This window comes from Amia ocellicauda, chromosome 22 (genome assembly GCF_036373705.1).
Source record: "Amia ocellicauda isolate fAmiCal2 chromosome 22, fAmiCal2.hap1, whole genome shotgun sequence".
Classification (NCBI taxonomy): Eukaryota; Metazoa; Chordata; class Actinopteri; order Amiiformes; family Amiidae; genus Amia; species Amia ocellicauda.
The window spans coordinates 7,793,985-7,818,441 of record NC_089871.1 but is presented as its reverse complement, the minus strand read 5'-3'; the positions used below and the strand labels follow the sequence as shown (position 1 = coordinate 7,818,441).

Here is a 24,457-nt window from a genome sequence, read left to right as displayed (position 1 = left end):
CCTTTAATTATGCACCGTCGAGAGCGCGGAGCCCGGGCCGTCGGCAGCGTTTGCAGAACAAGAACATCGAAGCTTTGAAAGGAGGAATTTAAATAGAATGGAGATCCCTAGGAAGAGTGTTATGCAGAATATCTGAAATGATGGCAAACGCATGGTGTTGAGAGGCAAGAAATACATAAATAAACAGAGAAATCCCAGACCAAATCAACAATACAAAAACCCACACAACAGGACACAAATAAACGAGTCTGGGTGAGCTGGAGGCTATTCATGACTGTGGGAAGTTAATACATTTAAAGCAGTTATCTCTTGGTGTGAGGACTTCTTTCCCCCTTTTTTTTTTTGGACACTGATATTGTTTGGCATCGGATGTCTGTGCGGCGCTGCTGGGATTCGTTCTCCAACAATCTGCTCGGATATTTTATGTTCCTCTGATACTTGGAGATACTTTCATAGAGTATTAACGTCCAAATTATCCGCTGGCGCAGCACACAGTCACATCATTCAGTCAGCTGGAGGTCATCTTAGAGTTTCTGATTCTAATCTGTCAATTGAGATTATTCCAGAACTGCATTATGCATTTATTCCTCGATATATATATATATATAAATTGAGGGCTTTTTCTTGTCGCATTATTGTTGTTCTATCTGCACATTGAGCACAACAGCTGAAGGCAGAAGCTTTGGAAGATGCCAGAGTGTTGTACCAACCTTATGCTGTTGAGGCTCAGGCTGCTGCTGTATGCCGACAGAGGCCGGGGCAGGCTGCGCGACGGGGGCCGGGCCTGGGCTGGGGGCTGGCTCTGGTGGGCCGGGAGCAGGGGAGACAAGGTGCGTGAGTGTGGGCGGGGCAGAGCGGGGGGCCGCGGGTGAGGCGGTGGCTCGGGCTGCAGCCGAGGCTGGAGGACGGGCTGGGGAGGTGCGGGCAGCGGCGGCTCCGGGGCCGGCGGTCCGGGCAGGCAGGGGGCCGGCGGCGACCGGGGCTGGAAGACGGGTGGAGGACGGGGGGGCTGGGGGGGGCTGGGGGGGGGAGGGCGCTCGGCCTGGGGGTCTGCCGAGGGACGGGCCGCGGACGGGGCCTCCGGGGCGGGCTCCTTGGGCACTGCAGGCACCAGCACCGCGGAGTCCCGGCAGCTCTCCGGGCTCTTCTCCTGGCTCCTCTCTAGGCCCGACACCTTGGGGAGGCCCGGTCCTCTGGCGTCTTGGCTGTCATTGGCGGTGAGCGCATCGACGCTGAAATCCGTAACTGGAGGGGAAAGAAAAACATGTCAGCACAGAACCGGGCCGCCTGCCATGTCTTGGGTCTCACGGCGGTGGTGTTTTATTTCCACCAGTATCATGGAGTTGTGTTAACGACCTGCTAAAGATTCACGGCCTGTTCGGTAAATCTAACCCGTGATGAATCTAAACACCCCTAATCACACTAAAGCACGCAATTAAGATCCTTTGTCAGTCAAAGTTAATTAAAACAATGGCTGCGAGTCTCCCCGGTTCTTTCACTGCTGTCTGCGGAGAAAGAGAAGTCAAAAGGTTTCCAAAGTCAGCACTTAAAAAGGTGAATCATGCGACTGATTTGTGACAGGAGAACATGAACCTCGAAACGCATTTCAGCAATTATCGCATAGATCTGAATGCTGTTTAATAGAAGACATCTGTTGATTTAGTACAGAATCCTTAATTGCTGCTAATTTTCTGTCTTTTCCAGCTTAGCGGCAGTCTCTAATGTGTACAGACAGCGGCACACAGCTGACAGCCAGCCATTCACTCTGCAATTTGGACTTTAACCTGCTTTCAGGGGACGCCCCGCCGAGACAGCATCTGTAGCAGGTTTATCACCACTTCCTGTTTCTCAAGGACCGGGCCTCTTTCATATAAAAAAAACGAACTCTGAAGGTGGGTGCACCTGTGTGTTTGTGTAAGGTATAAGACACTTCTTTCTTCATAAGTCACTGCAGCAGACTGAGAGATTCATCTTAAAATGAACTAGAGATCTGGGTCTCAATATCAATATCTTTTCAGGCTAATCGCTCACATCCTGGGACTAATCTCGATATGAACTGTTATGTATTTACTGTACATGCAGGAAGACACTGAACGTAGTTGCTGAACGTATTGAAGCTCAGGTTCTGTGTGGAGGGTCCATGGATACACAGGAGTGTGCAGCCACAGTCAATCGCCTTGGCTACATTTCCCAGTACGCTAAGGCATAAAAAAATAACAAGCATTTATTCCTGGGAATCACCCAAGACTCGGGACTTGGCACTAATAATCTGCGCTAAACATAATTCATTTGGGAACTCGCAGAACCACACAAGGATGTTTACTGTCATCCCAACCCATGTGAGATTCATACTGTTACAGCTCCCCAACCAGAGTGACTGAAAGGGTAGCAATAAATTAGCTACCACTAGTGATACAAAAAAAAGCCCAAAACAACTGAAAACAAACACATGATTACTTTTGCCTTTTCCTTGATAGCCCTTTACAAATCTTGTTCTCTCTGGCGATTGGCCCTCGCTCATAAACATATATGTTGATCCAGTCCCCTGGCTCAATGTATACGTTTAAGCCCGGAGACTTGTTAGGACTGCCTTGTGCATAAAACCCATAATTAACTCCCTTTCAAAAGCCTCCTGTGCACACGAGGCTGAGCAGCTAAAGCTCCACCACGCAATGCAGTTCATCGAGATGATTCCCCTGCGGAAGGCTGCGCTGCAGAGGGAAGACCCTTTGGGACGGCCATAATGGATCACAGAGCCCTCAGCGGAGAGCCGACTCGCTGCTCTCGTACCGTTTGCATTTCGCAGCTCAGAGGAGCGTTGGAGACAATAGATCCCCCCTCTCTGCTCCGTGCTCACATTGTTAACTGTTAGGCGTGATTTGTATTAGGCTGCTGTGATGAATTCATTGTGTAGCAACGATTACAAAACAGTGGCGGCCGATTAGGATCGATAAACCACCGAGCTTTGTCACCCATGGGAGGAGTTTGTGGAGAAAACGCTCTCGTCCGCAAACGACCCACACATTTTGCCTCTCGGAAATAGGTCTGTGCAAAATGATGAACTATAACAAAGCCCGACTGTCATCATTAAAACCTTTCCTCAGTTACAGTCTACAGCCCATTAGAAGCCTCGTCTTGTGATTTTGATGTGTGATGCCAGCAACTGACGGTGAACGCTTGATTCAAACCAGCAATTAATAAGTCTAACAAACCTGCTTGCCAACAAGAACAGCAAATGACTTTTAAATATAACACTTCAGCTGACGATATTAAAAAAAAAAAAATGAGAAAATGCCGGCCAAGATGGTGAAACGCTCTGATGGGATGAGAAAACAGGCCAGGCAGTTAATTCTGAGCTGGTAACATGGGACAAAAATTAGAAACAAGCTCAGTTTAATTTGGGTAGACTGAAATTTTGCCCAGAGCAGTCATTTCATTAAGCTACTAGAATCTGCTCCACTCTCTCTCTCTCCTTTCTAGTTTCACTCCATTCAGTCCTCTAAACTGCCCACAAAAACATGATTCAACTCCATTTTGCTGCGGACGCAAATAAGGCGAACCTCTGCTCCTCGCTCAGGAGCCGATAAAGTCATTTTCTTAAGAGACTTTTATGGAAAACATCCAAAGCTTATTAGATGGAAAAGATGTTGGTTTCCCCACATTTCCTCTGTAAGGTCCCTCAGGTTGTTTTCCGAATGTGCTAACATGGGTAAAGAATGAAATGTATTCTTCCCGTAATGAAGACTCTGGGGTCCGCGAAATGTAAGAAATCTGTAATTCACCTCCCCGGAGAATTAATTTGTCAGTCTTCTTGATCCCAGGAAACAAAATATGCAGATCTCCTTCTGTTGAAAAGAAAGAGCCCTGCTGCTTTCATTTGGAGAGAAAAAAAAATGTGGGGTAAAAATGGAAAACGGACACTTTTGTGTCACTCCTGTCATATATTCAAATCACAGTAAAAGCCTTCTGTCAATCTGAGGCTCGGCAGAAGAAAGCGCGGAGAGAGAGGGAGCAGGGCTGCTGCGAAATGGCTTTCAGGCTCAGGTGCAATGAGACACTTCAGTCGGGTCCTCGTCTAAAGAACGCCAATTATAAAACTTTGTCTCCAGACAACGAGGCCATGAGGGAGGCTCTCATTATCCCTCCGTGAATTCCCTCTAAAGCCAACAGGGCATTCAAATCTCAAAAGGACCATTGTCACCTAATGGGAGCAGAGCGCCGGTGCCGAGTGGGCAATCTCCGGGCCGCATGTGGCCGGCGACGATGAGAGAGTGACCGGTCTGTTACACTTAATAAGGTAGCTGGCTTTGCGGGCAGGCATGTGAGACAGTTAAATCACTGGCTCCTTGCAGTAAGCAGATTATTAATCCTATTTGTTTCTAAATGAAGGCTATAAATGGAGCTCTTGATATGGACCGACACATGCATGCGTTCTTCAACACGTTTGAGGAACTGGGCTGGTTGGGAAACGGCACCCTGTGCACTGATCTGCTTGCATCATAAGCAGTTATCAGGCCGATAATAGCAGGGGCATAAACGTATGTTGACTTCATGACTTGTTTCAAACAACAACGTGTGTAAGTGCCTGCCTCTAACCTCAGAAGCCTTTCACAACAACCACGGAAATAACAAACACGCAACAAACTGTAACCAAACCATATGTATGCAAGTGCACAAACCTGAAGATACGATAAAGGAAAATTCTTCCTCATTTGAAAGAAATATAGCTCCTGCAATATAACGTTCTTTTAGACACTGTGCTGTACTGATGAATGTATGTGTGTGTATGACTGGCTGTGTAATTAGACAATAAAGAATATTTACAAACCTATAAATAAGAAGCTCAACTCAAGATACTTCAGTTCTGCCGGTTTACTAAAGGCCATCTCAGTCAATCTTATTCCAAATGGCAAAACAAATCCTTATTTGAAGCTCAGTGGATAAAAGCTTTTGAATGTAAGTGTCATCAGTTGCACCACAACTGGAGAGGAGACGGTGCATAATCTGCAAGACTTCCCTCTCCATTTCCCCCGATTCCCTATTTTTGAGTTGAAATTGGAGTGTGTGTGTGATTTAAACTGGCTGGCCTTCAGGAGGTGAGGGCTGACATGGAAAAGCAGGGCTCTGAACTCTGTTTTATTTTTCATTTTTTGCCTGACTGGCATCAGGTCTTGAGTGCAGGGGTTTGTATCGATCTGTGAATCGCTGCCCCCCAATGAACGGCAGGGGGATAGAGATCAGGCTGCAGATGCAACGACAAAGTTATGAAAAGACAGACCAGTGGGGAATCTTAACAACTGGGTGGACAGGAGCCAGAACCGCTCTTCTTAAAATAGCAAACCCCACAACATCAACAACACCACCACCACAAACAACAACAACTTTAACACCAGCAACAAGCACTACATTGTCCGGTACAGGCAGAAACTCCAATTTGATAGTGAGATGCGTCTAATACAAGATCAAAAACGTCTGCCTGCTGATGAGAGCGATAGTGAAAGAGGGGACGACCAGTGGGCCGATGTAAACATCTCCAAGGATAGGGACGCTCAGTCCGGTTAGTGTCAAAGTCCCCTCACCTCGCAATGATTTGATGTCGCAGCTCAAGCTGACACATCAAGTTAGCGACAGACCCGAGTGTGCGGTGACGCTAAGCCCTGCTGAATAAGGCCCCGATCCAGAGAAGAGAGGTGTCACGGTAAATACCCTTCCCTCCACCACTGAAATCCATTATACATTACCTAAGCAGCTTTTAACGTGCTGCTAGGCCTCTATGTTGGGGGTAAGTGCATTAGAGAGCTGGTTATGAGGTTGCTTGCGAAGACATTTTAATCACAGCTTGGATGTATTGCAGAGGGAAACAAAAAACAAAAAACAAAAGAGAAATGTCAGGGCAAACATTTCAACGGCCCGAGAGGAGAACGTCACATGTCAGCGAATACACGGTCTGTTCACTGTGCCGTTGCCTTTCTGTTCATCCATTTTTCGCAGCTTAAACCAGACTATGTGAGTGAAATGTGCTCTTTACACAATGGAGGTACAGTACAATACTTTAAATGTGACAGTGATGACATTTGGGAAGGACATCACGAATGATCTAAACAGAAATGGGATATTTAACAGGAACGGTCTGGTATTTCTCCCTGTCTCCTCCTGCCATTTCCAGCAGGCTGTGGTCGTCCACTAAACCAGCTCAGCAAATAAATGTGTCTGTTTTTACCAGTGAAATAAAAAAGATACTCACACTGGAGATTTAAAACCCCCAAGTGCCAGCGTTCGGTCTTTAATGGGAAGTCATTTAGTCTGTAAAGCGCTCTGCGGCTACCCTGCGAAGGGCGCTATACTCAATTAAATGTGATTGATTCAATCTCTATAAAAGGTTGCTAACGTGAAACTACTTCTGCAGAAACGGATTCCCCTTCTTTTCCATACCATGCTCTGCACCTGTTGAGGACATGCCCAACTTGCAAACCTCTTTTCTGTAACGGGAAAAACCCAAACCGAAACATGCCTTGACCTCTTCAACAACTCAAGTCCTTGGCTGATGCAACAAAAGGTAACATTTCTGGCAGAAGCTGTGTGCCGACGCAAAGCACCTGCTTGAGTCTGAGCCAGGAATCGTCTTAAAGATAGACTCGTGACAAATCAGCTGTGTCCTGTAGGTTTCTGTCTGTAATCTCGGCCAATGGGCTGCTTCACCACAGACAGGTTGAATATACAACTTCCTGAAAGGTGTCCAGTCCAAGCTTTCATTTGAAATGATGTATTTTTTTTGCCACCATAGTAAAGACTTTAAAACTGACTCCTCCTTCCGGGATGTTTTATAAGTTTTTAAATGTTTGCAAAAGCCCTGTTTTCCCCCTCGTTTTGCAGGCCAAGATTCGGTACCAAACATGGCCTCGCAAGCCTAAGAAAAGGATTAATTTCGTCTAGACACCTTAGAGGAGGTTGTCTCCCTATGGCCTGGCTGACAATTACGCACTCAAACAATGCCTGTGTTGTTTCAGTAACTGTCCCGCGCAGCCCCAGCCTCGGTTGCCCTTCACTCCCCTGCAAACGTATAAATAAATCCAGGAAGGCCTAGTATTTGCTCAAGTCAAATCAATTAAAATGTACACGGAGAGGAAGCGTGCGCTCGCCCTCCTGAAAGAAATTCCACTGCACATGTGTCAGTCTGTGTAAACATTAATTATAATCAGGGTTTACTGCGGCGTGGTGCAGAACGCGACTCCGGTGCTTATTAATGTGCTCAGCCGCTACGCACACACACACAAGAAAGAAACAATGTGAGAGAGGTTTTACAGATTAATAATGATATTTTAGATGGTGGAAAGTTTTTAAATCGCAGTAACGGTACGTCAGAGTAGGCCAAGCGGGGGGTGCTTGCATTTCACTGCCATGGTAATACCAAGGGGGGAATTAGCTTCATAATGTTTCACTTTGCTTGATTTTTGTAGCCGTACTCATCTTGCGTAGCTGGAAAATGTCCCGGATTCACAGCTGTCAAGGGTATCTTCCCCTGACTGGGATGCCGTTCTCCAGTAGACTTTCGGGGAGCAGACGACCTCAGTGCCACTCGATTATCGGGCTGAGCAACAATGGCAGCTCTGGGCATAAGAAACTGTTGCTAGGGCTGTAGGGTCCCTCTAGAGAGAGCCAACCTCAGTCTCTCCAAAAACAAAACAAAACAACAACAACGTGTGTGTGCGTTCTCCAGGGATTCGAGTGTCCCTCTCCTGCCCGCACTGAATCACAAGGTCCATTTGTGAGAAAACACTTCTCTGTCCCCGCCGTCGCCTGTAATTCTCGACAGCTTTCCCAGCCGCGAATTGGGCGGCACTTTAAGCCCCAGTGGGCCTCTCTGTGCTGCTGGAGCTGAGAGCCAGGGGACAGAAACGGTTTAATCTGGTCCCAGCTGTAATTTGTCTTCCTCGGCTCAGGACAGTAAACACACGAACACCGCTGTGGGAGCATCCAGAGACTGGCTGCGTTCGGACAGGTTCTAGCCAACTGGGCCCCGGCCTGGATTGGGATCCGCCGACGCAGTGCCGCGGACAGGATGATTTGTACGTCTGCGATCCACAGTGAAATTCAGAGCAAGTCGAGTCGTTTTACACTAATAACTCAGCCTGATCGGAGCAGGAGGCTCCGAATGTGTAATTATTGTGAGCCTAGCAATACAGGAGATCATTACACGGGTCAGTAGCAAACCTGCATTTCCCCTTATTTTGTTTTTGTCCTGGAATGACAGATGGAAAACAAACACAGAAGGTTTGATCTGGCTGTTAAATAAATTAGGCACTTATATACTGTCGTACTATTTCCATATTTGCAAAAAGCCTGGAGATTTCTCACAGAGGATATATTAAAGGTTTACACCATTTTTATACTGTCAAAGAGTTTCATTTCATTGAGCAAAAACAAAACTGCAATGATGTTTTTTTTATTATGTTAGCATACATTTAAGAATGTATCTGCACTGTGGCTGTAATTTCATCTTGCGATCCTGGATCTTGTCACCAGGACTGCCTGATATTTTGCACATGTGGATGTAAATTATTCCTATTTCAGAGTTCAGGAAAGTAACTGTATCTACTTGGGTGTATGCTGAGAGGTTCCTGCTCATTACAGTTGAGCCATATAGTCACATATTGTAGCATCTCTGGCTTCTTGCTACTGGATTCACAGCAGACAAATACTACGAATAATAAGAGAAGGGGTTGTCACAGATTGATTTCTCAGGCAGCTTTTTAAGGAGCAACACTGTTCTCACTCAAATTGGGGCTCCGCTATACATCTCTTCACCCCTCGGTTTAAACTACAAACCAGGAAACTATAATAACTACCAAATCAGACCCCCAAATGATCTGCCCCAGCCCCGACACAACAAACTGACACACACACACACACACACACACACACACACCAGCAGTCCCTCCACCTCTCAGATCGCTGCAATGTATTCCCCTAATCTAACTGGGCACATTCGCTCAGTTCAGTGATCGCTCTGTTACAGCGAGGACTGGCCGCTTCTCCTCTGCTGCTCCCTGCGCTAAAAATAAAGCAATAAGCACAACTCTTACACAACTCCGACGCAGAGCAGCCCGCGGAAGAGCCTTTTCTATACATCTACACCCGACAGCAAGCTATGAGTCTGTAAAAGCGCCGAACTAGTTAAAAAAGAAATGTTTTTCACAGACAGGTGGCCACTGAGTCATTATGCCTTTTGAAAACCCAGCAATCTTCCCTAATTGCAACAATAAACACGGAGAATGTTTATTTAAGTTGTTATAACAGACTCGGTGGCGTACGATGGCACGGGCCCTGCTGTGCTAATTCTGACTTACTACAGGAGCTCCATCATTTCATCTTTCAGGACCACATGGAAAGACTATAATGGCTTTGGTAATGGGATACCATGTGGATTCAACAAATGTTTTCCTTCTTCTGGTCTATTTTTTATCCCCCCTATTTTTAATTTTTTTTCCTCTGCCACATAATAAAGCTACCGAACAACGTTTTGCCAAGATGTTCATACTTTCAGGTCTTAATGACACCATTATAAATTACGCTCCGATAACCACGGTTCCAGACGGAATCTGAAGAGTTTTAATGACTTTCTTTGATATGATTGTGCCTTTCCTTTTATTTCTCTCCCCTTCACCCCACTCTCTCTGCTTAAAACATTTCAGACACAAGTGTCACCGCTGGCATGATTAAGAGCAAAACCATCGATGTCAGCCTTTTATGCAGAGCCTGGGATAGCATCTCTCTGTCTCATATGGGCATATCGGAGCGCTTGTTCTGCTCCTGTGAGGAGAGAGAGCTGGAGGGGAACTGGCGTCTGACGGAGAACGCCACAGTGCCCACATCCTGGCAGCGCCCCCCCGGGGAGCTCGTTCCTTCGCTTGGTGAAGACAGCGTTCACCCTTTAGAGAACAAATCTTTATATATCCCAGAGGGGTTAAGTCAGGCGCACAGCTGAAACCGAAGACGACACTGACAGGCAGCAGATGCGTGTCACCGTACAGCTGCTTCTGCTTTGTGCATCCCTGCGGGTCTCACTTGCCGGGAGGTCCTGAGAGGGGCTGTCCCAGAGCCCCGGTAGAGACTTGGCTACATTTACCTAGACCCACAGGCCTCCGACTTTCCACGACAAAGTTTGGAAGATGTGTATGCCCTGATTTCCACAAGTCACCTGACGACTTTGTGTGCCCTCGATTATCTCCTGTACAGCAAATAATGATTTTATAAATATTTACGAATCACAAAAGCTTCCCATTAGTAAATAACTGACCTACTGTTGGTGTAATTATGAATACAGTGGATTTCAATATTGACTGTAAAGATTCGGCACTGTTTGCTATATTTCCTGTTCCTTGTTCCCTTTTCTGCCACATATAAGTTTAAAAAAATTATCAATTTAATCAATAACTTCTTCAAACCACCATAAAGATACTCAGGAGGCATGGTTAGTAAACTTTAATCCTGTTTGGCCTTAAAAGGGAGAGAAGGGGAAGAGAGAGCGAAAAGAAAAACACAAACAAACAAGACCTATTTAAGGTTCTGCAAATCCCACCTAAACGACTTTCCTCGAGTCCCTCAGTGCGTCTTTTGCAATCAGGTCACTCTGCACAGAGAATAAAGTCAGCAACTGCTAATCTCGGGAGCTGTCAGTCTTGTGCGAGACGTGTGTACTTGTGTCAGTCGACAGCTCACCTTTCTCCGCAGTTTTTGTCACTCATCAACCCATTAATACCATAAACCCTCCAGGCATGTTGAATTTAATGGCCTAATCCTTCCATTCTCACAAAGACAAGATTAGCTCGGGGTTAAATACTCTTGTTCCTTAAATTTTGTCCTTGTCAGCATGCCAAGGGAAGCTCTTAATCTTTGCAGAGAACCGTTTGAGGCGGCGTTGTCTGCACACAAAGGAGACGCCGGTGAATCAGGAATGCTAAAAATAAGCCCCCGAGACTCCAGGTAATCTCCGAATCGAGAATATTGGTATTCTTGGTTTACTTTCTTAATCCTTCTTCATTCCTGTTGTCACAGTCGGCAGGCAATAGTCAATTAATCACCATTAAACACCCAGCAGCTGAGCGGTGCTGCGGCCACCCTTTCTCCTTCGCGCTTGGTGTCAGGGAGGAAACCATTGGGTTCGCGACTGAAAAACGCTCAAAACAGTCGTTCCTCGGCTTGAGTCAGTTTGAATCAATCAATAATCATGAGAAAACAAAGTACAGGTAACACCAGGTATGCAAAAGGACCCACAGGGTCAAACTGAAATTTGGCGGACGCACACCAATTTAGCGTATGACCCACCCCCACCCAGCCTTTTTTTTTTTATTAAGAAAAAGGTACTAGTAGGGAGTCATCACCTATACTGGTCTATTCCCTACCTATCTAGAGTGAAATAGGATTGGTCTATCTCAGCAGTGCCCATATCTGGAGGCTTAAAGACACACAAGGTCTTCTGTCAATTAAATCAGGATTAAACCATTTCGAAATTAAGCCCCCTCTCAAACACGCACCTAACAAGTACAGGGGTTTTCTTAAAGTGGAGACACACCACCGAGCAGCACAACACTTGTGTCTTCTGCGCTTCCCGGAGTCTCATAGCAACAGATCCTCATGTTTAAAATATCCTATTATGCATTATGTTACTTACTCCTCCAGATCATTACTTATTCAATGCCTGGCTAAAACACAAATAGAGAAGTTCTTGTTCCTTAAAAATACACACATATTGTTTTACTTTTCCTTTAAAGTTGCAATACCAAAGATGAAGACTATCACAACATTGTCATTTAATGTGAATAGTTAGCCTCTAAAAACTTCTGCACTGGGTGTGCAAACACTTAAAACAAGTTACTCCCAGTGTTCAAACTTTAAACCTTCACAAGTACATACCGATCTACACGTCCACGGGACAGAGAGCACACCTTGACTGGACCACGCTGTGTATTGTATGTCCAAAGCGGCTAACGACCAGTGCCTTCTCCTCCATCGAGTCACAGCAGTCCGTCCGCCTAACTCGGCACGCAGTAACGCAGGAATCCCTGGCGCAATCGATGGGATTTGAGACGGGATCCTTCTCGGCTCAGTGGGCTTCTCTGGCTGCAGTGAGACATGCAGCGCCTGCCAGCCAGTTTGCCTCGCTTGCCTGCGGTGTCAGGTAACACTCCCAAATGAAAAGCTTCCCTTCTGCCTGAAGCCCTCTCTCACTCTCCCACCTCCCTCCCTCCCTCCCTCCCGGTCTCTCTCTCTCTCTCTCTCCCTCCCTCATCTGATCTCGTCTTTAGCCCGGAGGTGTGTGTAATCGACTTGCTGCAATCAGTGAAGCGACAGCTCAAGTCGACACATTGACACCATCTGATTTCGGCTCCTTGGGATTGTCTACAAAAGGAAAACGCCTGGAGAAGGCTGTTTAACTCTTTCTGTGGAGGCACCTGCGATATTGTGCTGGAATCGCATCCTCCAATCGCTGTGTCAACATGTCAGCATCGCCGATAAAGGTTTTTAATAGGAGCAACATAAAAAACCCTGAAAGAAAATGCCACAAATTGAGCATAACCAAGATAAGAAAGCTCCTCTTTGATAAATTTGCCTCTTTATCACTAGTGGCTTAAGATTAGAGTTAAATTGTTGTTTATCTGCTGTCCCCCTTCATTTAATGTAGATGTCACTTCATGACAGCTAGCAATGATTGTTTTGGTCTTTTTTTTTTTACCTTCCTTTATTTTCCCCCAGTCTCTAATTATTATTCATGTGATTCAGGATTCTAGGGAGTGGAAAAAAAAAAAACGAGGACAGGAATCCCTCGGGGGGGGGTTTCATCCATAAATATAAAACATACAGTAAATAAAAAATAAAATAACATTAATGAATGAACCCGCAGAAACAGAGAGCAGTGCGGAGTTTAAAACGGCTCACAAGCCAAGATCCCTCTCCTCAGAAACAAATAAGCACATAAACAAACAAACCAACAACCGCACAAGTTTCGGTGCCTTGAAAGCCCCTTTGTCTGCTTTTATGAGTACAGGAGCAGCTGTGTTCAGGATAACATGGCTTCCTTTACTCTGTGGTGTACATATTTATTTTCTTAAGGGATTAGCAAGCTTAGGGCCGCGGGAGTGCACACAATGGCAGTTGTTAATGTCTGTGGGATATGGTGTACCTCTGAGTTCCTGGAACACAAGCCTCCCGTGACGGCGCCGGCATGTGTCAGTAAAACTATACGTACATGCAGCGTGGCGTTAGTTGGTGATGTGTGTGGGTCAACCCTCGCACTACACCGCCACTTATCCTTTAAAAATAACGCTGCGGATTTGCGGAGAGTCGTGCGCGCCGTATTCCAGCTATGCTGGCTATGGAATTGGCGTTTGAACGATCGCTGGCCCCTGTGCTGGGACCCGACCTGTCCTCCTGAGAGCCAAAGTGTTTATTTGAACTGCCCACGAGAACCCCGGGTAGTCAGCTGTCTGCGGTGCTCTCTCAACGAGTCCGGCCGAGGCAACCCGATATCCCCCCTGGTTTCGGCCTGGGAGGATCCGGTTACGGCGTGGAACAATACACGCACTGTACTCCGCTTCCTCCTCGGAGGGGGCGTCTGCACTAACATCCACACTCATGTCAGTCTTGGAAGGGGGATTAATATATCATGGCACAGTTTTAGGATGTCCTCTGTTTTCCTCGGCTTCACCTCCATCCCCGAGACGTTTTTTTTTTTTTTTTTCGGCGTCTGAGTTTGCTGGCCGGCGACGCTGAGAGACGTCCTTCTCTGAGTCTGATCTTATATTTCAGCGTGGTACGAATCTTATTCATGACACGGAATAAAGCAGACTTTAGAGTGAAATCAAATAGCTCGTGCTCAGAGCTGTATAATCTTTAACAGATGGCTGGCATCGGGGGGGGGCGGGGTGTTACTGGATTTTAGATGGTTTATAAAAATTCAGCGCAGGTTTGAAATATTGAAATCTGTTATTGAATGGCGGTCGGGTGGCATGTTGTATTATTGATTAGTTCTTATTTGGTTCAGCTCCTCAATGGACAGATGTGAATAGACACTCACATTATCTCTCCTAGAATCTTCTGCCCCAAATACACTATTTCTCCAGCCCCTTTGGAGATGGGAAAAAAAGGTGAACTGAAATCTAAAAAACTGTCTGTGCATCTCCTTGAAAATACAAAATGCCATCAGTAGGGGTCACCCTGGCTCTGTAAACCAAATCAACCGATTTAATTCTAATTTCTTTGTGCTGGGGAAGATGTACACATCTGCATGATACATTGCAAATATTATGTACTGCTTTCCTGGACTGCGCTACGCCTCCCTGCACCCCCGGGGGAGGAAAATTACACCTGAAATGCTGATCCCTCTGTGACTGGCTCCCCTCCTCGATAAAACTGTAATCGACAGGCTACCTGGTGTGGCCAGAATTTGGATCGCAATTTGGATTGGCGGCTGTGTGTTTGTCTCGTGTTGTTTATTTATATTCTATGTTTAGAAAAGGACCTGTTTCTGTGTTTAGTTAAGACTCTAGAGAAGCTCGGGTTTCGTTTTATGTTTCTGTACGTCTGTATACTTTCATCACCCGAGTACTGTGTATATAAATAAAAGCATGTCTTTTGCTGCCTTCTGTTCCTTGAGCCGGGCCTGTGGAGCCCCAGACGCCGTGTCCAACCCCACACGGTGTCACAATAGTGGTAAAGCAAGTCTGAGGTTGTACTGAGGTTCCCCTGATTGGTTCTTTCTCCTTTTCAGTTATTTATTTTCAAAGCTCATTTCCCGAATCCCAGTTGGGAGTAAAAGCGAGATCAGTAATCCCACCCCCTCAGGGTCAAATGGTGTTTATTTTGGTGTTCCGGCAGTTACGGGCAAGTGTCAGTGAGGAGACTAACCTCCCGTCCCGCGGGACGTGTAAACTATTCTTTAATCAATCGGGACTGTTTAGAAACCTGCCTGCGTGCCAGATGCATTCTCCAAAGCCGCGCTCCATCCCTCCTTCTGAAATTTCAATGTTTACGCTTTGGGAAACTAGAATGACTAACCCTCCGGGAGCCCGGGGGCAACGGGATCCTGCCCAAAAGAGCTTGCTCTCTACCAGCAGGCCCGGCCCAGACACGCCTGTCTACTCCTCGCTCTCCATTACACTTCCCCTCGACTGGATTCTCCGGTTACAGATGCGCCGATCGATACGCCACTCCGTCTCCCTGGCAGCAGGCACCTCAAGCCGACCCCACGGCCATGATCCTGTGATCCACGCAGCGCGGGCACAAACGGTCACATTTTGGCTTAATTTAATCATTCCTCCCGAGCCCTGGTACAGTTTATCTATGTTTGCAAGACGTTAACTCCAGATCGTACCAAAGCAGCACGTCCATCCTGCCTGGACAAAGTATTGATGTTGGAAGTGGGGTTTTAGTCCTGCGGCTGGATTGGATTACAAGTGCAGTTTTATCTCATCGGTTAAGGTCAGCTAAGTTTCGGGTCACTGGATGTTACTGGCCAGCATGGTTTTTAAGGATAGGGTTACCGAAGTGCACTACCTCTCAGGACAAAGAAACCTCACAAGGATCAGACTCCGAGGACTGAAAGGCAGACCAGATCAGTGTCCATTACTCCCAAAGTAATTCTAAGTTTCTAAGAATTGATTTTAGTGTATTTACGACACAATCTCGCTTTCCATTGACAAGACAACAACCACTGAGCTTTTCCATTTCAAATTCACATCCACCTCTTGCCACAACAGCTTGAAAGCAATGCGATTGTTCTCGCCCGTTAATGCCTACTGCTATTTGTGTTTTTGCTTAGTCTTGATTGCATACACATAGAAAAGCCATTATGGCTAAATAGTTCCTTGCCTGGTACATTTTCCGTAATGTATACAAGCCAGTGTTATGACCAGAACGAAATCTGCATCTTCAAAGCGTAATTTAAATACGATTAAATTTAGATTTGGAACAAACGTTTCCTGCTGTGAAAATAAATGACCCTGAGTCGGGCAGCCTTTAATTTGTTATCACCCATATGAGCTTCATTAATCACAATCTAAACTGATTTCAAACAATACACGGTTAAAAAAATACCACAAAACCAAACCAAAGGGGTTAATGAATTGGAGTCTTTCACAGATATAATTTCCTCCTATATACTGTCAGTTCGCAGAATATAAATCCCCTTTTAATTAAACAAATATGCACCGAGCCCAACAATGCAGTAGTTTGGGATTTTACTGAACACATTTTAGCTTCACATCCACAACAATGAGGGAAAACAGGAACTTCTTCACTTCACATTTCAGTGCTGAGATCCACTTTAAATCTTCCACAGTTTAGGCAGTTTTTTCTTCACAACTAAGATGCCAACACTTGAAACTCGATATTCTCCAGTCAGTATAAATACAACCATGCATACAGAGGAAGAAATATATTTGTCTTACATTTGTGTAGATATTTTGTTGTGCCAACACTTATATCGGGTCTCTGTCTTTCACAGCGTAGATGAACTGAATTTCTTTGCTGTCTTTCTTTTTCTTTGCATACAAGCACTCAACACGTTTAATGAGACTAAAAAGCCAACAAAAACAATCCCACAATAAATAAATAATCGGGTGTGTGAATACCGGGGATGTCCCTTTAAGAAGGGGGATTTAGCCACAGCCCTGTACTGCAAACAAATGGGCACGCCGAATCCGAATGCAGAAACCCTTAACCCCTACCATTTACAGGCACAATCCCAGATGCAAGCCTGACCTTTCAACACAACATCATCCCGACACCTAACTGACAGCCCGGCATTCACCGGAGGGGCTCGTTAAGCAATGCCTGGGCATTAGGCAAGACACACCTCGACAATCCCCCGTGCAGTCCTCCGGCCCTTTGACTGACATGTGAATAATTGGACAAAACAAACCCCAGGCACACTACGGTTGCCAAGGCCCTGAAAAGAAGAAAAGAAGGAAAAAAAAAACGGGAAAAAGGGGGAGAGAGAGAGAAAAAAAAGTTGCACTGAAACCATCACAACAACAACTGTGTGCTGACTGGTTAATGTCACAGCAAATCGTCAAACACGGGATACTGTTGATGCGTAGGCCCAAGACAGCTCTGCAAATAGCGCTTTAGTTATTGCAGCGAGTGACAGGCCCGGTGCGCTCCCTGGCAGGATGTTGTCAGTCACAGGCAGGTGAGTGGCAGACAATTGGAAGCAGGTGCTCCGACTCCTAAAAATATACATATCCAGGGCTCAGGCTGAGAGACTGAACTTATTACCGGTGTCAGTAAACAACTGGAGTCGAGAGGAAAAGATAACCTGACTTGCTTTTCAAAATTCACTTTTTTTTCCCCTTCCAGAGCCGGAGACTTGCTTGCCACATTTGCACAAAACTGTTTAATCATCTAGTTCGAGTCTATATTCCTTCACCCCCCACCCTGAACAGAAAACAGTCCTAGCTGCTGTGACATCAAGCGCACACACACACACACACACACACACAAGCAATTCACAGCGGGCTGTACAATATTTGATCCCTTCTACAAAACAGTGAAGAGCAGGAATATTGAAATTATAAATGTAAAAAGTCTCCCAATCAGATGACAAAAGAGACATGGTGGTAAACTCTTTTGTCGTGCTCACACATTCCCTTAAAACTCTACCCAGCATACTTTTAAAACACAACACAAGGCAGTCATCCGAGTGTTATTGGGAAACGGTGACTCAGGTTTCGTTTTCGTTCTCGCAGGTTAATCCTGAGACGTTTAAACATTAAGCAACTGAAGACAACACGGGTGCTGTTATCTGGAAGAGAGAAGAACAGACAGGATCAAGGGCCTTACCTTCATCCCTGAACTAAAGCCCATTTGAAACTATTTTGTTTGGAGTGTAACATTTCATTTCGGTAAAAGGTTCCCGAGAGACCGCAATCGTCGGTGTCTGATAGCTAAGTGTTTACACAAACCCATAACTCTCCTGGTACTAAAATTACAGCGTTGAACAGGATGGGTTTACATCAGCGCAGCACAATCTTTCACACAAGTCTCCTCTCCGGCACCACAGCCGCTTTCGAGGCGTAATAAGAAACCCATCATGTTTAATCGAAAGAACAGTTGAAGAGCTGCTAAAGTACAACACAATGAAGATTTTGGACTTACACACACACAAAGTATAAAATGTCTGTCAGAGTGCCAGGGGGTGGGTCAACCAAAAAAGCATGAGAACCTCAATGTGTCAAATCCATTTGTCAAGCGCACGCACAGCCAAACCCAATATGGTACGTCAGCCGGTGAGACCGCATTAGAAGCACCTGGGAGGGGCGTCCATCTGCGTGGGTGGCGATGCTTTTCCCAGGCGATGCTGTAAATCACGGACTGAAGCCCTGGATTTGTTAACCTTTGTCTGCGGGTGTCAGAGGTGACACGTTACTGGCACAGTGCCTTTCTCAGCCTTGAAATACACCCTTCAGAGAGGCTGATAAGCCAGTCTCTTCCCTCCACTAACCGTTAACCTGGTCACCTGGTAAAAAAAAATGCAGAAATAACTCCCCGCAATCCCCCACAAAGAGGGGGAATTCAGAAACTCATAACATCCCAGTTTGGATCGTGGTCTGACAGGCGGGGCAGAGATTTATGCCGGTGACCTTTTAATGCTGTGAGGTCACAGCAGTGCCGCACCCCCGTGGTCGGAGTAACAGCCACACTGCGGGGAGCAACTGAGAACCCCCCGGTGGCCAAACCACCCTGCCTTCGCTAAAGAAAGACAGTAAAGAGTAAAACGCTGATAATTCTGTGGGAATAAGCTTTTTATGTTCTTCACTGCTCTCAATTTGTCTCAAAACAGGAGCTAGTACAAGCAGTAATCCGGTGAAAAGGACCATAGACAAAATGGTATTAAATGAATTAAAATAATCATAATAAAAGAAGTGTATTTTGTGCGCTAGTTGATGGGACATCCCACTATAAAAACAACTCCCTAGTCTAGTCTAAACATTAGAAAGAGCCAAGCGTGACGTGAACAGGGTGAGAATTAGTGCCACCTGGGCATGCGGGGGAAACCGTAACAAATAAATAAATAACAAAGGCAATCCTTCTGCTTGTTGTGCCCTGTTTCTCTCCGAGTACAAACACAAATCACGATGAAGCAGCTCATGCGCTCACTGACGACTGCGCTTTAAAGAGCTCTTGAAAACAATTCAGGGCCTCTTCACTGCGCTGTCTAGTGAGAAAGTTCACACCAGCCTTTTAACGATGTCAGCAACACTACAAATTACACCGTCTACCCTGCGCATTATTGGCTCCGGAGAGGACAGAAGCACAGTGTAGTGCGTGACTTACAACACCAACCCGACTTAAAATGGGGGTGTATGTTCTTTAGTTTTAATTTCTGGAAAAGCCAAATGGTATTTTTTAGATATTATGAAGCTATTGGTACATCTAAAGACAAAAAAGCTAAAGTATTGCCATGGTCTTTGCCTGCAGTCTGAATTCTCTAAGATCAAGTGCCTTTCAATCAACCTGAAGAGATTTTCAGATGCCCAAGTTTATAACAAGTCATCGTTGAAGAGCCACGTGAAACCCACTGCTGGGATTCACCCCCCCGATCCCGGGCTCCCATCGTTTATTGCAGATATAAACCGACATAGTTCGTCACCGCATAAAACACTGTGAAAATCAGTGCCACTGAAACGGCACGTATTCCCTTCCTTGTCAAACTTCGACCGCTCCTTTACGACATTTGACACAATAAACGCTGAGACCAATGAGAGCCACTTCCGAACGAGCTCATCATAGACAATGTGCTTTAATACTAGTCTAATCCACAGGAAGACTCTAGACCGAGGACCTGCGGTGCAATAAAAGACAATATGACAATAATGGAAGATGCTGGCGCAATGGGCATGAATTCATTTTGTCCCTATTGGAGTGGATGTGCCATCTGTGGACCAGGCTCCCCTCACATTAGGCCCGGAAAAGTCTAAAGTGCCGCCACATGGCACCGCGCCCCGAGTGAATGCCGAACGCTCGCCTCATATCTTATCTCAGATTGTTGCCATTTGCTTTCTTACCTTCCTGTTTAAAATGAAATAAATTGAATCAGCCAACAAACGATAACAAGCGCTTTGCTAACTTACATTAATTGCCTGGTTAATTGATGTTTGTTGAACTTTCTCCATTTCACTGAAGTGATTAGGTTAAAAACAAAGCGGGGGGAAAAAAAAGCGAACAGCCGACATCTGAGGGCATTTCGACAGAGTCTGTAATTACTGTTAACGTTTAATAATTATTAGTTAATTGGAGTGGTAACTGACTGAATTGAATCCAGATTGGGGCTGTGAAAGAAGGGCTGTATGAGACGAACAGAACACGCAATTACGTGCAGCATCTATTATTGTGATGAGGCCCTCGCTGATGTGTGTGGGCGGCGGAGAGGGAGAAGAACGAGGGATGAAGGAGAAATAGTTTGATTTCACAGGAGCGGGAAAGAAGGGGTTGGTTGTCAGTCAACTAGTCATAATTAGAGCTGTCAGGGAATGTACAATGTGACAGTAATTGCAGTACACTGTGCTGATGGATAATTTATACGTTGCGCTGAAACAGTCTGGGAACCAGGTATTGTGTCGAAACTAATTTCCCACATTTCAAAGCTGCAGGAAACAGATTTATTTTATTTTTTCACATGCTACTCTCACTTTAACCCTAATCATCGGCAACTCCACGTTTAGAAAGACTTAAAATGTCTCTGAAATGAAATGGGAAAATCTGTATTTTTAATAGTGCTGTCAATTCCACTTCAGTACTGTTCAGAACCACCTGTTAACACATAGCGAGAGGGAAGAGGACACTCGACACATTTTACCAACAGGGATCAATGCTAGATAGCCTTATAATCAGGAAGTGTGTAGCTATATTACAACAATGTGTGCAGTGTGAGTTGAATGAGAGAATAATTCTAATAATCTAACAAATGATATTATTGTTATTATTATTATCATCTATAAGGGATGACTGTCAGTCAGTAAATCTTTATTGTCCCCAAGGGGCAACTGGTGCGCAACCGTTAAAAAACGAACATACAAAACACACCCTAAACATATATAAATATATAAAATCCGATACACACAGACCATCATTACATCATAATAGAATAAACACATAAAATACATGACTCATGATGACTGATTTAAAGTCAACACCATCGAAAATGACAATAATAACAAACAAACTGAAGCCAGTTCTAAGATCAAATATACTGTTGTACTTCTACACATCACAGTGAATTGGCACCCGGATTGGTCTGGCAGAGATGGCTCTCGTTTGCCGTTTCTCTCATGTATTTGACCTTTGGCTCGCCATGCGGTGACCTTCGACCTGCAGCCCAGGCTGTATGTGAACACCTAATAAACATTGCATGTGTACCGACAACAAGAGCCCGAAGCACCAGACGAACGGGCCAGTTCTCGCACCTGCCCCCAGCAAATATTGACACTATCTCCACCCCATTGTGGCGCCTTTCAAGTTGTTTTCCCTGATGTTGGGGAGACTGAGTGATAATCCCCTTTAACAAAACTGCCCCTGTGCCTTTTCTCTCCCCCCCACTAATCTTTTTCACCAATAAAAATACCACTGGGACAAGTTTTCGGCACCTGGATCCAGAGTGATTCTCTGCCTTGCCATTCGAGGCGGCCGAAAAAGGAATTAGCATACGGCGAGAAGAAGGGGACCGTGTGTGAGAAAAGAACGAAAGACATTTAAATGGAAATCGAGGGCAAAGGAGTAACCTGCCATCAACCGAGAAAAAGCTTATTTGTGTACTGTTTCCCAAGCAAAGCCTTTCGGATACAAAAAGAAGCCCTATGTTGATTTAGGCCGCACAAAGGACGCTTAATCCTTTCAAGGGAACTAAATCACCACCGAGAAGTGTCCCCGAAGAAAGACTCTCTGTCAAGCAGGCCTATTCACCCCCGAATGGATGCCACAAATCAAACCCTGTAAGTAAACAAAGATGGGAATGTGGGAAATGCGTTTGATTCCAAAAGAAAACGGAGGGAAGAGGAACAGAGCTTGTCCGATCAATCAGCCTTCATTCTCACACTTCACAAGGGCCTGCACCCTAGTAACCGGCCATTACTCAGGAATGTGGATTCGCTGCGATGGCCGCTATTATTTGTTCTTCGGCACGGAGAACAGGCACACTCGGATTCCTACCAGGCCTTTAATAGCAAATTAGGGAAATAAAGATCCCATCACATGCAGCGCAGGCCCGACCGGTCACAAACAGACATCTCGAGCTTTATTACTTTGTCGTGCAATTGTTGTCCTCTTTATTTAAATAAGCACACATAATAATAGAGGTTTCAAAATACAACAACAACACACACAAACACACACACACACACACACATATATATATATATATATATAAGGAATAAGGAAGCAGCATTTCCTGCAGGATTTAATGTATAATATTTATCTGTTTGTTTATTCCTTTGCAGGAGTTGAAAAATCATAAGCCTGTACGTTCTACAACACATGATGTAATTCTATATAGGCTGTAGTCACACTAATCCACTACTCCTTAATAGACAAAAATAAATGGCTTTTCAATCATTTTCAGCTGGAGTGGATGAACGCAACTGTGTATTTCACACCTGTGTGACGGCCCGCATGACGGCGACAGAGTTACTGGAACGTTTCACTGTTCCACACCATTTGACAATCTCATCAGAAAGCATTAACAGACCCTCAACAGAAATCGAATGAAAAAAGCTACACAAATGCAAAGGATAAACCACAGCTCAAACAGAACATAAATGATTTATATCTGAAAACCTGTTGCACACACATATATATATATATATATATAGGTTCTAATATATATTCTAATATTTATATGACTTTATTTTAAACATGTATACATACATCCTAATATCTAAGCTTGGTCTACACCCAGAGTGACAGGAATGTGTAATCACTCATCTTAGCATCTCCCATCCATTTTTATCAGATAGTCTTGAATTAAAACAGCTGACGGTACCTTTGTTTGCAGCAGTGCTGAAGAGTTTTTCTGAGCTGGCATCTGAACCCTGAAAAAGACAACAGAAAGTCAGTTCTCTTGTTCCACCAATGGCATCTCAAACCCTGCCTGTGAGCGCCGAGCTGTGCCTTGGTGCACGTCCCTGGATCGGCCACAAGCTGGCACTCTTAAACCATGTATGAATCGCAGATGGCACTGTTTGTCCTGTGCTGTGTCTTGGCAGGATTTATTTATTTATTATTTTATTTACTATTCCACAGCCCATTTTCAATACCCATGCTCAGACAAGATGGAATTGATTTCCTACAGACACAGCTTTTACACTATTAAACTCTGAGGAAGCCACTGTGCAAACTCACAAATGCAGAAATAATAATATTAATCATCATCATCATCTCACTTTAAAACATGCTCACCAAATAAACAAAACATACAGGCAAGGGACACCAGTGCAAAACAGTCTCCGACCTCCACACTGCAGGAGAACCTCAGTTTTCTATTTTGCCTGCTTCTCTCCAGCATGTTTTACATCCAAAGTGAAGATAACAAAGCCCTCCTGAGGTTTTCTCGGTTATTTTTCATAGAAGCTATTCCAATGGGCTGCACTGTGTGTGTTTGTCTGGGCGCTCCTGCCAGTTCACTTTTGCAGTTTTCTCAGGCTGCACGATGGACGGGTTTAGCACAGTGGAGAGAGACCAGGGCCATGCACACTAACGAGGCGCCCAAATGTGTTTTATTTGTCCTCAGCTCTGCTCTGAATGTCATCTCAGGGGAAAGACACCTCAGGAAATTATATATATATATATATATGTGGGAATATTATTACATTTAGAGAGCACTTTACAAATACTTAAAAATATAAGTCTGAAAAAGCACAGTATAAGTACACCTAAGTTGCTATTTTAAATACTATTTTATTTCATAGTTTCATTTAAATACTTCCAGGCATTTTTTAAGCGTATATAGATACACACACACACTATATATACAGGAATATGATTTGCTTTAATTTTACTATAAGGAAACCACTGTCAGCACAGACTATAACAATAATACGCTGTTACAAAATATAATGCATGGTTACAAATCTGAAACGTGTAATACATGCATTTAATTATTGCATTACCTGGGTGACCTTAATTTGACAGTACAATTATGAAATGAAACACAACATGGAGTTCTAATGAAAAGCATATTAGATACATTTAAAATAAATTCTGAGACCACTGGAAGATGGTGAAGAAAGTTGCTGTCATTTTATGTTGCTCAAACTTAATAAAACATATTTTCTAGACAGCAAAATTAACCCTGTTGTCCAAAGGGTACTTTACTAGGTTGAGGGTGTAAAATGGTGGTTTAACATAAGAAAAGCAAACTCTCTTCCAGTAAAGTATACAAAATACTTTTAAAAATAGACATTTATTT

General features: G+C 44.7%; 1 protein-coding gene across 4 annotated transcripts in view; it reads right to left on the bottom strand.

Moving 5' to 3' along the window:
* The window catches only part of auts2a (activator of transcription and developmental regulator AUTS2 a), a 295,612-nt gene that overhangs the window by 13,639 nt on the left and 257,516 nt on the right, over positions 1-24,457 (bottom strand). For all 4 annotated transcript variants that reach the window (XM_066695147.1, XM_066695149.1, XM_066695148.1 and 1 more), the window contains 2 exons: positions 23,033-23,081; positions 711-1,245 (listed from right to left, as the gene is read on the bottom strand). In XM_066695147.1, coding sequence (XP_066551244.1) covers positions 711-1,245; positions 23,033-23,081 — 584 coding nt within the window. The remainder of the gene's footprint in view (positions 1-710; positions 1,246-23,032; positions 23,082-24,457) is intronic.